The following is a 17475-nucleotide window of genomic DNA, read 5'->3' on the forward strand; positions in this document are numbered from 1 at the left end:
GTGCAAGGCAAAAACTTTAATATGAAAAAAAAAATATCTAAGGGTTTGTCTTTGAGTGTCGGGTGTTTAGTTTCTAAATGGCGCTTCATGGTATAATTTGCCTGGAAATCTGCACATATAACACACTGGGTCCCAGCTACCGTAAAGCCCAATGGAAGATGGCTAAAGTCATACTTTAGTGTTTTACAGTTCTCAGGGGTTGGTGCTGACAACACATTGTCGCCACAACTCCTTTTTGTCACGTGTGATTAACTTATCCATAAACTTCTTACCAATCTGGAATCTGTTCGGGCTGGTAGTCACTGACGTTCTGAAACGTGTCGTGTGATAGTGAGTAATAAGCACATGACAAGAATAAATGTTCAAATTAAGTTAAAATTTAAAACAATGGAGAAGCTGAAGTGATTGGTCTGTGACAATACAGCATGCACATGCACTCTAAAAAAAATGCTGGGTTGGTTTAACTCAATTTTGGGTCAAATATGGACAAACCCAGCCGTTGGGCTACATTTTTACGTTTGGGTTTGTCCACATTTGACCCAAAATTTAGTTAAAACAACCCAGCATTTTTTAGAGTGTGCGCAGTTCATTCACGTCTATGTCAGCTGCCATTCGGTCAATATTTGAAAAGTTGCTAAGGGTTGTCCAAAAATTCACAAGATTTGTCGCTAGGTGCTTTTTTTTTAAGAAAAAAAATCGCTAAAGGGGTCTGAAAAGCTGCTAAATCTAGCGACACTATAATTGGCAACACTGGTCTGCTCTGACAGTTAAATAAAAGACAGGCCAAGCTTCACCACTCCCCATCAAAGAGTGAGTTTTTCTTATGGCGACAAATCAATGCCAATAATAACAAAAGCGCACAACTGATGCTGGCGCGCATGGTAAATGAGGATAACAGATCTACACGCGAGGAAACAGGAACTTGCAGGCTCATTCAAAAACCTTGCGCCCGCATGACATCTCCTCTGCACGCAATACAAGCCAATGCAATTTTATTTTTGGAAGTCGAGGGGTGGGACTTACTGTTTTAATAACCTTGAATGTCGTTCGTTACTTCCCCTTTTCCGGAAGTCAGTTGACTTGTTGAGACAGGAGACATCACTTAGTTTTATTTATTGTGGTTTATTAATGTGTTATGTGATTTAATGCATTGTTAATATAGAATGGATTCTTCCCATATACTTTATTTGCAAGAAGTCTTACTAGTGATATTTACAGTCTGCAATGACGCATATGGTTATTGGCATTGCAAATGTACACAGTGATTAAGATTACTATATAATATTTTAATATCTACACTGTAAAAATTAATACGCTATATCTAATCAATAAAATTGTGACAACATATTAAAAGCAATATTATTAATTAAATTCAACAAATTAGAACTGAGTAATAATTAATCAAGCTAATCCCTTAAATGTTAACCATTTAAAATGAGTAAAATTTACAGCAAAAATAAACAAAAATATCTGAATAACAGATAGACGTCAAAGATGAATGAAGAACTCTTTATTTTATATTGCCAATATTGAAGACAAGTGATGTTAACAAGCAGAATCACTGAAGGAGAAAACCATCATTTCAAGTCACCATTATGGTGATCAATGTTTGTTTTAGTTAGGCTCTTGGCCCTTAAAGGAGAAAATGAACCTTTGGTCTATTAAAACATCGGTACCTAGTCAACCGTTCTCTGAGATTTGTTTTCATGATAATTGAATGTAAAGAGTTTCGAATGTAACTGACTTTATAAAGTATGTTCTTATTAAACGGTCTGTACACTTACAAAGTTCTCAATACTTCGTTTTGCATGTATGGACCCTCATTATGTTACTGTGTTAGTGTGGGGTATAAACTAGCGATTTCTTTTTACTTAGTAAAATGCCCCCAGTACTAGCATTATACGCTAAACAGTTTTTAGAGATAAAACTCTTTACATTCTATTATCTTGAAAACAAACGGTTGACTAGTACCGATGTTTTTATTAGACCAAAGGTTCATTTTATGGTGGTGTTATCTGATGGTGTTGGTTATGTTTTAACATAATAATAATTAAAAAAAAATTCACAATCATTTGACTGGTTAACTCTTACTCATTACTGGTTAACCTTTAAGGAATTAATTTGATTGATTATTACACAATTGTAATTTGTTAATTTATTACTTAGATATAGCATTTTAATTTTTACAGAGTAATTTGCTGGGTTTAAGCTGGGTTTAATAATTTGCTGGGTTTAATTTTGTTACTATGTATTCTGTAGCAAATTCTGATAAGGCATTTATAAGCTATAATTCATGCTGTGTACTGTATCTTAACTAGAACCCCTTAAGCCAGAACCCCTTTTACATTTAATAGAAAACAGAATGAACCACATATAGGCCTATTATGTCAAATTGTATAAAAATGTGGGTACATTTGCAAAGCTAATATCTATGGATATATACGTCATAACAGTCTGTAAATATCTCTTAAAGGTCCCACTCTTCATGTGTTTTTGAAGCTTTGATTGTGTTTACAGTGTGCAATATAACATGTTCATGTTTCGCGTGTAAAATAAAAAACACAGTATTTTTCACACAGTTTACTTATCTGTATACCGCTGTTTTCACTGTCCAAAAAAACGGGCCGATGACTTCCTTGCTCTATGAAGGCCCTCCTTCAGAAAAACGTAACGAGTTCTGATTGTGCCAGCGGTTCCTGTGTTGTGATTGGACAGCAGCTTATCGCACGTTGCTCAGAAAGGTCACGCCTCTTACCATAAATTGGAGATGCATGCGCTGATTGTTATTGTAAAAATGTCAAACATATTACCATATCAATTTGCGCATATCATCAGTTGTTGGTTATAGATTTGTCGCCATATTTTCTTAAAAGAAAGTTGAAAACAATTTATTATTTATTGATATAAGAAATTTACACATCCCAGTTCAGCCCATTCTCACCCCCAAGGCGTCACTTAACTGACGCCTTGGGAAGCATTTGGACCTGCTTCAATATCTGACGCTTTAGGCGCCCTTTAGCGTCAGTAAGATGACGCCCTAGGATCGCGTGTACCCTACCCCCACCCCACACCTAAACCTAACCGCGTCCTCTAACAGACGCTTTCCTTTAGCGTCAGTTAGATGATGCCGTAGGATCGCGTCATGTAAGTGATGCTAAAGGGCGCCTAAAACGTCAAATATTGAAGCATGGTCAAAGGTGACGCCTTGGGTTGAGAATGCGTTGCCCAGTTAAAACGCACTGTTTTTGTGATGTAAAAAAAAATTAAATAACGAGAAATCATATCAGAACTTTTCACCTCAAAGGAATAGTCCACCCAAAAAATTATCCCATAATTTACTCACCCCCCTCAAGCCATTCTAGGTGTATATGACTTTCTTCTTAATAATATCATGGCTCTTTCCAGCTTTGTAATAGCATTGAATAGCTTTTGAAGCTCCAAAAAGCTAATCCACCCATCATAAATGCAATCCATACGATTGCAGTAGATTCATAAATGTCTTCTGAAGTGAAACGATGGGTTTTTGTAAGAAAAATATCTATATTTACAACGTTATAAACTGTAATGAATGGCTTCCGACAATGGCCGTGCATCAGAAGGCATTTATTAACCAACTGGAGTCATATAGAACTCCTATTATGTTTGGCTGAATGAAGAAAGTCATATACATAAGATGGCTTGAGGGTGAGTAAATTATGGGTGAAGTATTCCTTTAATGCAAAAATTACAACCTATGCAATGCCACTGGAAACCAAAGTGACACATTTCAGAAAAAAACAACAACACTGCCAACCCTGAACGAATACCTAATAGCACTCTTTGCTTTTATTAATCTTGTCTTGAAAACGTTTTCCCAATCTTCTTTGCAAAACGTTCCAGATCTATTAAATTGCTAGTGCGTCACCCGTGCATGGTCCTCTTCAGTTCATCCCACAGATTTTTAAAAATTTTATTTAAATGTGTGTTTTGGATCATTGCCAAGCTTAAAGGTGACAGTTATTTTCATCTTCATCTTTCTAGCAGACACCAGAAGGTTCTGTGCCAAAATTGACTGGCAAACGGAGCAATTCATGGTTCCCTCCACCTTCACTAAAACCCTTGCAGCCAAATTAAAGCAGCCCCAAAGCATAATGCTGCCACCACCATGATTCACTGGTGTTCTTTAAACACATTTGGCTTTGGAAGATTGGATATATGCTTTTGAAAATTTCCGCTGGGTTTGTATGTTTTATTATTGTGTCCTGCCACCCTACCCCATAGTCCAAAATACGGGACGTAGTTGTCATGTAGGGAGCAATCAACTCTTTTTAATGTTGCTGTATTCTCAATGACAGCCTTTCTGACCAGTTTTTTTATGTCTTCGTCAATTATGGAGATACATTCTGTTCTTGATAATGTCACTGTGCCATACTTTCTCCATGATTTTTTTAGCACCCCTTACCTGAGCGATACCTTTCCTCAATGAGATCCTGTTGATTCCTCGTAAATTCTTTGTAGTTGCAACCAAGATGGTGTCATTTTTTTTTTACAAGAAGAACTGAGATTTCTTTGGAGTTAATCAGTCACTTCAGGTGAAGACTGTTTACTATTTCACATTAGCTTGATGATTAGTTAATTCTGAACACAGCCACATTCCCAATTATGAAAGAGTGTTCAAACAACTAATATATTTTAATGTTTTGTGTGAACATTTGTAAATTAGAACATATAAACTTTGACATGGAACAGGTTTTGTCCGCTCAAAGATTGTGATACTCACCCCTCTTACAACCTCTCCAATCATGCCGTTCCAGTTGCCGCTGTCATCTGTTTTGCCATATCGACCATCCTTCACAACATGAATATCATACTTAAAATCTAATTTCTTAGAAACAGCCGACAGCAGGTCAATGCAGAAGCCCTCCAGTTCGGATCCTTTAGACATTGCATACGGTTCTTCCTGCATGGAATTGTGGGTAAGTGTCAAACACGTACAAATCATTACAAAAATTGTATTTATAAGTAGCCCAGATATAATGAATTTAACAAACCTTGATGGTTGTAACTCTTAATGTTCGTGGTCCTAAAATATAAAACAACATTTCATTCAACTTGTTACCAATGTATAAGAATCATTTCTAACTATTCAGGGAATGGCTCATTTCTTGGATTTTGCATTGTTATTCTGCTATACACTGTAAAAAAATATTGTTGGTTTAACTTAAAAAAAGTAACTTGGGTTGCCTTAAAATTTTAAGTTGATTGAACTGGAAAAAGTGAGTTAATACAATGAAGTAGATTAATTTAATCATCAGAAACTCAAAATAATAAGTTATCTCAACTAAATAAATGATTATAAAGTTGATTTGACAAAAGAAAATATGTTCTGATAACAAATCTTGAAAATATTTTTTACAGTGTTGGTAAAAAAAAAAAAAACACACACCGTCGCCCAGCCTCTCGGAAACCTACAGTAGTGTCGGAGTTGCAATCCATTTCAATGGACGTGGAAGCAGAGAATGTCTGAGTGTATTGGGTTATCTGCACATTGATTGGCTCATCGCGTTTGAGGGTGTGGCTTAGCCATAGGTCAATTGTATGCAAGTGAGCATATAATACATACAGTTGATTTGTCTGTAATACACGTTATAAATGCAGATAAACTGCTACTGGACTCTTTTTAGAAAGATATACAGTATGTTTTGAACATGATCGTGAGAAGCATGACAATTTTCATTATTTTGGGGTGGACTGTCCCTTTATAATTATAGGCCCTGTTATCATAAAAGTTTCAGAACTCTGTCTTCCATTGGTTGGACAAACAGGAATTCCCATTCCAAAGCCACTCGAACAAACCAAGCAATGTTTGAGAACACCTGAGCTAGTGTTTATATTTTCCCAAGGAAATCAACGTACGAAACAGTTTACTTAAGACTGTCTCCGCATATTAACATATGGATTTCTGGGTGATTGCTAGCAAGTCGAAATGGTCCACCCACCCCAAATTTTAATATGACATTCTAATACTTTAAAATGGCTCAAGTCTCTGACTATTTAATCGCCAAAAAATAAATAAATCTGATCACGAAAGTAATATTACAACTCTCCTTAAAGGGACACTTCACCCATTTGCATTAAGCTTTGTATCATTAGAAACCCAGTCATATTTTTATTGGTAGTGCATTATTCCCTCATTTTTCCCTGAGACGAGAGAAATAAGGATTTCAGTGTTGCAGTTCCTGCTTAAAAATCGTCATGTTGCATCATTCTAAGCAGGAAGTACCATATTTTGGTAGAGGGGCTGAGACTACAAACACTCGTTCCTTATTTTCCCAGAGTGTGGGACCCACTCATGCTCCAGACCTATTACAGATCAGTGGGTGGGACTTCACTTTCTGAAACTAAAATCAATAGAGAGCCTAAGTCCCTCCCCTCCGCTTGCGGCTCATGGGACCTTGTTTCGGAAAAAAAATATGTATGGTGGTCAATGGCGAGAGACAACTTATCTTTTGATTCTGTCTGAACTGTGCCCTGATGATATTTGTCAATTTAAAAGATAATTATGAAAGTCAAGAAAGTCGGATTTTAAGTTGTTTAGTGTATTCCAGTCTTAAAGGGATAGATCACTTTGAAATTCATTTTTGGTATGTTTTAGCTTACCTCAAGGGCATCCAAGATGTAAATGTCTTTGTTTCCGCAGTAGTTTCAATTTTGATATTGTTAAAACGATATAAATACTGTTTTCTCACACAAACCGCTCGTTTCGTGTCTTAGGCCATTGTGTGCTTACATTTACGAGTCATTAAATCATGTTTAATTTGGACTGCTCTGTGCATGCTCTTTGAGGTGGACCCCATAGACCTGCATTATATGATTGACAGACAAGAACAGTTTGACCTAAAAATATCAAAATTGAAACTACTGCGGAAACAAAGACACCTACATTTGGTTGCCCTTGAGGTAAGCTAAAACATACCAAAAATTAATTTCAAAGTGAACTAGTCCTTTAATTTTGATCAGTAATAAAAGTAATGCTTGACTCCCCAAATCCCAATTATTCTATATTTTTATTACACAATATGTTTATTCTTTTTGTCTAATTGGCTGTTTGATGTCAGGTTTTTTTTTTGTGAGCTAATCCAATTTGCAAATCAGTGAGTAGAAACAGGACTAGGAAAAAAAAGCAAGGCTTGTCTGAATTGGACAAGGGCAGAACATTTGGATGGCATTCCTGGTTGCTAATGAAGCTTTCTGTCATGCTGAGATGTACTTTGCACTCTTCTTCAAACACCCACTAATATTCCCAAATTTAGCATATGTAGACAATATCCCATTTGTGCTACAGCACTATGGTGAAATGGTCGCCTCATGGTCACTAATCTTACTTTGACAAAATGAGACTTAAAAGAAGATAGTTGGAAGTAAACAAAAGCTTGCTTTTGAGTGTGCACTGCCTCCTGCAGCGGAACGGATGGGGTGGGAGTTTGGGAACGTTCCAGTAACTCTCTAAAGAAAGCGCTCCCAAAATGATGGGAAAGTGCCCCACTCGCTGGCTTCAGCATCTGAGTCCACTTGGAAGTTGCTCCCTATTTTGTTTTGATCCTCTTTCATGCAGACCAGTCCACATCAACCAGCAGACATGCTGATAGATGCATGAATGTGTGTGAGTGAATCAAATCAAGAATCAAAGAGTAGATTTTGTTTCAAATCATATATGGATTGCTGTATTTTACACGGTCTTTTCATCTGATATTCCAAGCATTCCTAAATGTCTTTGGTAATATAAATGAATTATTCTCACATTCATATGAATAATAATAATAGTGTCTACAAATATGCGAGATGTTTAACAGTAAACTCAGTTACGTCATTCACAACAATTTCCATTACCATGGTAACATCGACTTCTTTGGTTGGTGAATCTCTTTTTAGATTATGGGTTGTGAGTAGGATGCTTTGGCTATTAAATGTAATTAAAATAAAAAAAAGTTTTGCTTTTACAGAAGCAAATTTTAATTTAAAGAAAGATACATTATCATCATTAAAAATCTAAATTTTGATCGATTTGCACTTTAATATACATGCAGAAAATTGCCAAAAATTAACATTCAATCATTATTATTTACTTAACTTAATTTCATTCCAAACCCACGGGACTTTTTCATTCGTGGAACAAGAATACCTACTAGACTGTCTTTCATTTTCTTTTCTCAGCAAATACAACAAACTAAGATTGAAGAAGCAAAAAGATGTAAAAATATTCATAAAATATAGTCTGATCAAGTGCAAGTCAAATTTATGAAGAAAATAATCTTTCAAAAAAGTGTTTTCAATGAATCAGTTCACAAAACCTAGTAACACTTCACAATAAATTAATAATGTATCAACTAACATGAACAATGATCAATACATTTGATACAGTATTTATTCATTTTTGTTAATGTCAGTTAATAAAAATACAGCTCATTATTTGTTAGTTAACAGTGCATTAACTAATGTTAACAAATACACCTTTGATTTTAATAACATATTGAAATTAATATTAACTTATTAATAAATGCTGAAGAAGTATTTTTCTTTCTTAGTTCATGTTAACTAGTTAACTTATGTTAACTAATGAACCTTATTGTATAGTGTTACCTCAAGTTGTGCATTCACCAATTCACAGACTCAATGAGCCAGGTTACAGCAGTTAACAGTCCACTAGAAAGGAAAACTTTGTCGACTGTGTGTGTTTCTCACACAAATGACTTCAGAAGTCTTGAAATATTGGACAAAACGTAGATTATTTCAATTAAAATTGCATTTTGCTTTTGTGTCCCTTTAAGCTGAAATACTTTGTGCCTGTTCTATGTAACTGCATGGTTAAAGCTACACTGTGTAACTCTTTTAGTTTATTCTTAGCTAAAAACACTTAGCTCTTTCAAAAATATGTGCTCATTAATGTATATTTACTTCGTTCAAGTAATCAAATTGAAAATACATACGGGTAAGGGGTTTTAATGTCGGTCGCCATGTTGCCCCTCCATCTTGAAAGTACATTAGCCAAAGAGGGACATACCCGTTAATTCAAGCTTCGCCTTTCGCGTTTACGTTTGAGTTAACACTCATGGACGAGGTCGAACTGGAAGCCATGTTAATCTTGGACTACATTGGCCACCGTAGGAGTTAAAACGAAATCGGAATTGAGAAGAACAGAAACTAATATTCACTGGATGGTCATATCCCTTTTCACCACTAGATGGGGGTAAAAATCACACAGTGTAGCTTTAAGATTATGGAAAACTTTTTTCTTTTGAGATTGAAGTCATAAAAGTTTGGAGCGACATGATGGTAACATATAAGTGATAATAGTACATATTTTTGAGTGAACTATTACTTTTAAAATATTCTTGATTATAAAAAGAAACGTTTTCTAGGTAAAGTTAGAGTTAAACTGCTTGAGCAATCTTGATTAAGCTCTGCCAGCTTTTGGTGAGAATGTGCTGTTTAAGTTTGATCTGTGCAGGACACACAGCAGGCCTCCATCAGTGTCACAGCATATCACTGACACCCCTCATCCTCCCATTCAAACCATGAAAAACGTACATGCCATCAAAACTGAAGTCATGTCATGGGCTGCCCTACATTAGTGACTGCTTGGTTAGTGGTGGCTAATTGATTAATCACACTCATTATAGTGAATAGCAGCACTGTTCTCTGCTTTGAATGCCGGCTGCTCCAGGCCTGGCGGGATGTCATGAGACAGGGCCAGCGCAGTGCCATGGCTTAGACTGAAACATGCCGTGTCAGACTAATATTGGCTCTATCTACATCCTGCTTTGTCTCTGCCTCAGACGGCACGTCCATGGACCATCTGTTTATTGGCGCTATTAAACCCTAACACCTCAGCCGTAGATAAAACACAACAAGCTTTTTCAGTAACATCAGCAAAATATGTATGTACAGTTTTTCAATTATTCAGCCCCATTGCAAATCAGGTTTATTGGCAAAATGTACAGACTTTCAGTTGTTTGCAATGAACTAATTGAAGTAATTGAAACAGCTCAACACAACAAATGTTTCAAGTTGTTTCCCCACATTCAACTGAAAAATGACTTCATGACCTCTGCAGTCTCAAAACTCCCTGAAAAGAAACCCCCTCAACAGCACAAATCTGCAAATCAGGTGTTGTCTCAAGCACACTTGATTCAACAACTAGTTGCACCAGGTGTGCTTGAGCTAGAACACATGAAAAAACTAAACAGGTGTGCGTTTCCCGAAAGCATCAATAGCCAAATATGATCGCAAGTTCCGTCGTTATCAGCATATGAGTCGGCGTTTCCCGAAACCATCGTTCCAACGAACATTCGCAAACAGCATCGCAAAGTTGGGTGGTTTGAACGACAGCTCTCGACCTGTGGTTAGAGGCATCGTTTCTATATTGCATCACATTTGGACGTAATAAATCCTTATCTTGAGCAATATAAGCAAGCTGACATTCAGTACAACCGGTGTCTTTTAATTAGAATACATACAAATGTAATTTACGTCTTTTAGTTTTTCAATAGATTTAAAGTACCATGTTTTAAGAGTGCGCATGTGCGAACGTGCTCTACTATATAAGAACGAGCCAAATATTCAGTCTGGTAATAAAGCAAAACAACTAAGAACAATTAGAAATAGTCCTCAGATGACATGTCTGTAATTTATATTAAAAAATCTAGCGTTAATTGGATCTCAAACACTGTCATTAAAAGTAGTTTTTACTCCACCACGTGCGAAACCAACGTGGTTGAACGATATTTTGCGACAGTGGGTTTCGGGAAACAGTCGTGACTAGCTAGTTGATTTCTCCAACGATGCATCGTACTATGGTAGTGAAGCAGCGAACTACGTCGTTGTACGGGAAACGCACCCCTGGCTAGGTTTGTTGAGTTTCACGTTTGACTGCATGCTAGAAATATGGCCAAGTCAAAAGAATGGTCCAAAAAGTTAAGAGAAGATATCATTACTCTTCACAAGCAAGGAAAATGATACAAAAAGATGGGGAAAGCATTAAATATTTCTAGAGACAATGTTGAATTACCTGAAATACCAGCCCATTCTCACCCCCAAGGCGTCACTTAACTGACGCCTTGGGAAGCATTTGGACATGCTTCAATATCTGACGCTTTAGGCGCCCTTTAGCATCAGTTAGATGACGCCCTAGGATTGGGTGTACCCTACCCCCACCCCACACCTAAACCTAACCGCGTCCTCTAACTGACGCTTTCCTTTAGCGTCAGTTAGATGACGCCGTAGAATCGCGTCATGTAAGTGACGCTAAAGGGCGCCTAAAACGTCAAATATTGAAGCATGGTCAAAGGTGACGCCTTGGGGTGAGAATGCGTTGGGAATACTTCGAATCTCTAAAATACTAGGGCTGGGAGAAAAAAAAAATCGATTCACCTAGCGATCGTTATTTTTTTAAAAATTTAGAACAGAATCCATGTTAATTCAAATTAAATTGCTTTATTTTCATCCCTGCTTATAGACGAAGTTGACAGAAGTTAGCCACTTTTGTTCCAACTGAGGATGAAATGTGTCGTTATCTATGAGTGTTGAGTGATATCCCTTTCAAGTGGACACGTGGAAGCGACGTGAGAATGAATGCACTGAAAAGCCCTCGCGCTACTCATGTGCCAGACTGATCTCATGAAGTAGCGTGTGTATGACACGCAAATTCGTATTTCCATTTTTGGCGTGCTATCAAGACGCATAATCGTTTTTCAGCGTGTTTATGAACGCCGTTGAGTTAACGTTATTACTTTATATATAAATATATGACTTACCTCAACCCCGTCCCTAAACCTAACCGTCACTGGGGTTAATGGCATTTATGACTGTTCCCTTACCATCCTAGGAAAAAAAAAGATCGCTCCCCAGATGTAGATCTACATTTTGCTTCGTTTCGCGCGGACATTTGACGGCGTGTACAGACACGTGGAATCACTCGGACGTTAATGGCGTAGACATACACGCATACACGTGGATACACGCAGATAGCTCAAAATGCGTAGAGATAACACGATGTTAACGCAAAAGTCATGATGTCATGTTGCATGTGCTGAGAGTGAAATAAGATAGTAGAGCTGCACGATTAATCTTTAAAAGACTGTCTATAAACCTTTGACAAAATCATATTGCAACAATCAAACCTGTGTTGGCGCTTCCGCTGACCCAGAGAGAGTTTCCATGTAACAGTTTCACAAAGGGTCTTTTCAACTTTATAGTATCATTATTTCTCTGATACAATAGTTCAAATTATCATAGAAGTACTTGGATAAAAGTTAAAATTTTCAAATATAAACACGATCAAAATAGAGTAAATCGACTTTTGATAGAGACTTGGTGCTTAAAATAACACATGTATCAATACATTGTTTCGCCACTAGGTGACTGTTAAAACTTTAATTTGTTTTTGAATCATTTATTCAAGAGAATGTAGTATGATGCTTCTGAAATTAAAGTCACAAAGATGTGATGAATTGTTTTCGTAAATATGAAATCGTATAAATCATGTATAGTCTGTATACGTGTATCTTGTTTTCCCCATGTGTTAAAACATATATTGCAACATCGAATCGCAATACTTGTAGAATCGCAATTCTTAAAAAAAATCACGATACATATCGTATCGGCAGCCAAGTATCGTGATAGTATCGAATCGAGGTGACCAAGAAAAGACTATACACGTACATTATCACAAAAACATGTGGTTCCCATTTACAAGGGAATGTATATCCAATCCCGGTGGAAACTATACACTGTACATATACTTTCAGTCTCACTCCAACACATTCCCTCATGTGGCTGGACGTGCCACAACTGTTTGATGCTGAATAGACATTATAAACTTGAACATCTGTCTTTCTGAACATGATGATGCTGTATGGTATTGAACCTGTTTGATTTTTAAGGGTCTAAATGCAGAGTATTTTGGTTGCATTTCTGTAACCGAAGGTGGATGTCCTTTCCAATGCAACACATCAGCCGTGGTCCAACACTGGCTAATCTGTCTCGCCCTCAGCAGCCACACCCCAAACTATCGCTATTGGTTGAGCTGGTAAGAGATCAACGGATCTGAGCAGACTCAATGTTTAGACATTTGGGGTAGATAAACCCATTAATGGCATTCTAATATTTGTCAATAATCAAAAAACTTAAGAAGATGCATTTTAACATAACAAAATCTTACATATTTGACCTTTTATCCCTATGGTACAGCCAATAAAACTGTATTATAAAAGTATTAACTACTCTGCCTCCCTGACCAGCTCTGGAGCACTAATGGAGTTTATGTCATGTTATTGACCAGCCCACATGTTGACACGTTTGAGATTTGTTCTGTTTTTACTAAATATGTATTTATTAATTCTGTTAAATCGCAAGACATAGATGGTCGTGTAATTTTGCAACCACACAGCGCGTTGGGATCTGCTTCAAATTAAACTCACTTGTCAAAAAATATTCATTGTAATAGGTTTCTATTACTATGACGATTTTTTTAAAAAAATGTGATGAACAAGATGATGGACTACTTTTGTGTTCATAACCACATATGAAAAGTCAAATTTCCATTTGCAATAAAATATCAGGCATTAGATAAAAATGCATATATAAAATTGAGAAGGATCATTCATAAGGCTAAGCAAAAAGCTTTAAAAAGTCTTACTACAATTGGTATTACATTATGTAATGATTTTACCTGCTGCCCAGACCCCAGCCAGTAGTGCTGATGAGACCAAGATGAGTCCTAATGGAGCCATTTTACTGAACTGGAATGATATAGATAGTGCTCAATTATCAAAACATGATTTATTCAATTTGAAAGTCAGCTGATTTCTTTAAAGATGTCATTTTACACTTTTAAGTATTAGTACAGTACAATACAGACAAAACCAAGATCCAAAATGCTCAAAGAAAACAGTATTATTTACTATAAGCAGCTTGAAATGAGAAAATACATGGCAAGCTTACCGTGTACTGTAGTCACCCCCTTATTTTTGCTCAATGCATGAGGCAACATTATATAAAGCTTACAGATACACCCAAGAATGTGGAAACAGCCAATAAGAGAACGGGGGCCGTTCTCGAGTGGAGGGAAAGGGGTGGTTGTGTCTGACCATAACAAATCCACAAGGATTTATACGCAAACTAGATGATGGGGATTGGAATTTGGACAAAGATTAAGATGCATGTGACCCCGTAAACAAGGGATCTGAGAGCCGTTCAATAAACAGGTCATGCAGAAATGGTTCTCTGCAGCTGCTTAAAGAAAAGTCAATGAATAGCTGGATTTTATTTGTTAGACTTCTTTTTACCTCTCTTAAATGGCCTAATCCTAATTTACAACCTCAAAGAATTGACTCTGGCATTGTGAATAGAGTTTTTTCAACCTCTGCAGCATGGCTCCTCTATAGACAAGCTAAAATGGCTCTATGAGGCAACTTGAAAACTGAAGTGAAACTAAACCACCGTGATAAACACACATCCAAAGCGAGCGGCTTTGCCACTCGAATCCTAATGAAGTGAACTTTTGTTAAGAGAGACAAGAGCCTACAATCTCTGTCAATCAAAGTGTCATGTAAATCCCAAGGGAATTTTTTTTTTTGCCGCACAGAAGGATTCAACTATGGTCCTTTTCACCAGCTATAGTCTTGGTAACCATGGCCCTCGGCATGCCTAAGCTTTTATACAACGCGTCAGTCATATGTGATGATGAATAGGTCATGGTGTTTATGAACTCATCAAGGGTTAAAAAAGGGGGCTAATCCTTGAAACTTCTTGGTTTTTGACAATAACCATTTCCAGGAAAAAACTAGCATGGAATTGTGGGGTAATTGGACATCTATAACTGTGGGGCAAGGCTTTATTCTGTGACATTTTTTCTCAGCGGGAGTCCTCTGTACAAGGCTAAAGAGGTTGGGAAGAGTGAGTGTGTCTTCTGAGAAAGGGACAAAATTACAGCACAGGGAACAACATCTTTTCTTTATCTTGATGCCAGCTTTAAAGACTACTGCTGAATCTGAATCTTCACTGTAAAAAATGATATTTTGGTTAAGTAAATACTAGTGAAAAAACCCAATGTAATTTACTTGAAAAAGTTAGTTCAGGCAAGAATTTAAAAAACTAAGTAAATTCCATATCAGTACTTATTTCAAGCGAGTATAAATGAAAGTGTAATATCAACTCAATAAAATTAAGTAAAAATTACTCAACTTTTCTGATACTGGGGTTCCCATCATGCACTGGACCTTGAATAATTAATGAGGATCATTTTTCACTGGTTTCCAGCTGTATTTACACTGTTTTATCATTGATTTTTGTTGTCAGTATTAGTAAATTGCCATTTTGTGACATTTCGAGTAAATTTTTTGCTTAAAACGACACAATCAAACACAAAAACGATCCATCAAATGTTACCACCATTGTGTATTGTCTACCAAGTATTGAGGTGTTTGCATTCACATAAGGCTTAAAGTCTGACATGATGTATATATAAATTACTTAGATGATCAAAGTAAAGAACAAACTATAAATAATTGTTTTAGTGAAACGTAATACAAAGGCAAAGGAAATCGGTATTAATCAACCTTTTACAAGCCGAGTTAAAATTACTTATTTTTTGTAAAGTTTACTTAATTCCACATTCCAAGTAAATTTAACTTAAAGATTTCTAATTAAAGCTACTGATAAATATGTTTAGGTTTTTACTTGGCAAATCTTTGTAAATTTACTAGCATTTTCTGAGTGAGATCGTTTAGCAAGGTTTTTTCAAGTAAATCCTACTCCAAATTTTTTACAGTGTTGTTTGTGTTTTTATGTCATGTCCATGTCTGGAGAATTATGTCATTATGATCACTAAAAATCTAATTTATTTTTAAGGAAGATAGCATAAACAAGCAAAATATTTAGCAAAAATATGTTTGTAGGATTGAAATTATGAAGGAATTGATTGACTGTTGTCAACTTTGTAGTCAGGCATTAATGGGACATGTTCATAGCTACACCCGAGGTTCCTCTTCTGGGACACACACTAAGAACGGTACGGTAACTCAGTGGGTAGCCCTGTTGGTCCTCTTTTTGTCCCAGTAACAACTATAATTTACTACAACTTTTTAATTGTTGAATCACTATGACAACAAATGCAAACTTACTTACTTAGGGTACATTCACACTTTTTGGTCAGATATTGGGATTGACAACCACATTTACCTTCGGGTGTGATTCTCGAAATGTCTTGTTTCCATAACTTACAGCTTAAAGTAACGGCTGACTGTTTGAACGTTCAACAGGACATGACCGAAGTAATGTCAATTATGGCAACGTCCATAAAAAGATCCTATTGTTCTTGATAGCCAATCATGCTGCGAGGTCATCCATCAACAATACATGAACTGTCAGCAGCTTTTATTTCCAGGTGGAGAGTGTCCTGGAGAACAGGAATTAGAGTCGGGCATAGAGCCATAGGCGGTCTTTACAATTCGGAGGCCCATTTCAAAGAAACAGTTGGAAGCCCCCGACCCCCCGAGATGAAAAAGAAAAATCGGACAAAAACATTGTATGCAATGTGACTGAAATTATATCTCTGTTATATTTAACAATTTTATCTCAAATTTCAGTATTTATAAACAGATATATGAATTCATCACTAACTGCCACAAGTGCTTCACGGAAATCTTCATTTCAAAGCTCCAAATAAAGTCGCATTTGTTCTTTATAGACATAACAAATATATAGCAAGCTGCTAGAAAGCCCCCAAAAAAGCAGTTACTCTGGGGTGGCACAGAAAACATCATTATGCAAGCAAAGAAGGCGCTCATCCAACCTAAAAAAAAAAAAAAAACTAATTTAAAAGGACCAGAAAATCATGTAACCTATTAAAAGTGCAAACAGCAACTTAACAATGCTTCGTCAACGGAGAATGCGTGCAGGTCCCCTACCCACTTAATGGAGGCCAGTGCAACCAGGAGCGCTGTCTTCATTGACAGGAACTTAACCTCAACTGATTGCAGAGGCTCAAAGGGAGGCCTCTGCAGGGCAATTAAAACCACTGAGAGGTCCCAAGAGGGTACGATAGGAGGGCGAGGAGGATTCAGTCGCCTCGCTGCCCTCAGGAACCTGATGATCAGATCGTGCTTCCCCAACGACTTACCTTCGACTGCCTCATGAAATGCGGCAATTGCAGCCACATAGACTTTCAGGGTGGAGGGAGACAGCCTTCGCTCCAACCCTTCTTGCAGGAAGGTGTTGTCGCGAGGAGTACCAGTTCAGAGAACCAGGTCTTGGTGGGCCAATATGGGGCTACCAGCAAGACCTGCTCCTCGTCCTCCTTGATCTTGCACAGGGTACGTGCGAGAAGGCTCACTGGGGGAAACGTATACTTGCGTAGGCCCCGTGGCCAGCTGTGCGCCAGACGTCTGTGCCGAGCGTGCCCTCAGTCAGAGAATAAAACAGGGCGCAGTGGGATGA

At 37.1% G+C, this 17475-nt stretch overlaps 1 protein-coding gene across 1 annotated transcript in view; it reads right to left on the reverse strand.

The window, feature by feature from the left end:
- LOC120489848 (putative glutamate receptor) overlaps nt 1-14043 on the reverse strand; it is a 28512-nt gene extending 14469 nt beyond the window's left edge. Inside the window, exons 1-4 of the mRNA XM_039687017.2 lie at nt 13981-14043; nt 13709-13778; nt 5031-5062; nt 4760-4939 (exon numbers count right to left, since the gene is read on the reverse strand). Of these exons, the coding sequence (XP_039542951.2) occupies nt 4760-4939; nt 5031-5062; nt 13709-13769 (273 nt within the window). The 5' untranslated portion in view covers nt 13770-13778; nt 13981-14043. The remainder of the gene's footprint in view (nt 1-4759; nt 4940-5030; nt 5063-13708; nt 13779-13980) is intronic.
- Nucleotides 14044-17475: the final 3432 nt, after the last annotated feature.

Source organism: Pimephales promelas, chromosome 14 (assembly GCF_988280905.1).
Source record: "Pimephales promelas chromosome 14, fPimPro1.hap1.1, whole genome shotgun sequence".
Lineage (NCBI taxonomy): Eukaryota > Metazoa > Chordata > Actinopteri > Cypriniformes > Leuciscidae > Pimephales > Pimephales promelas.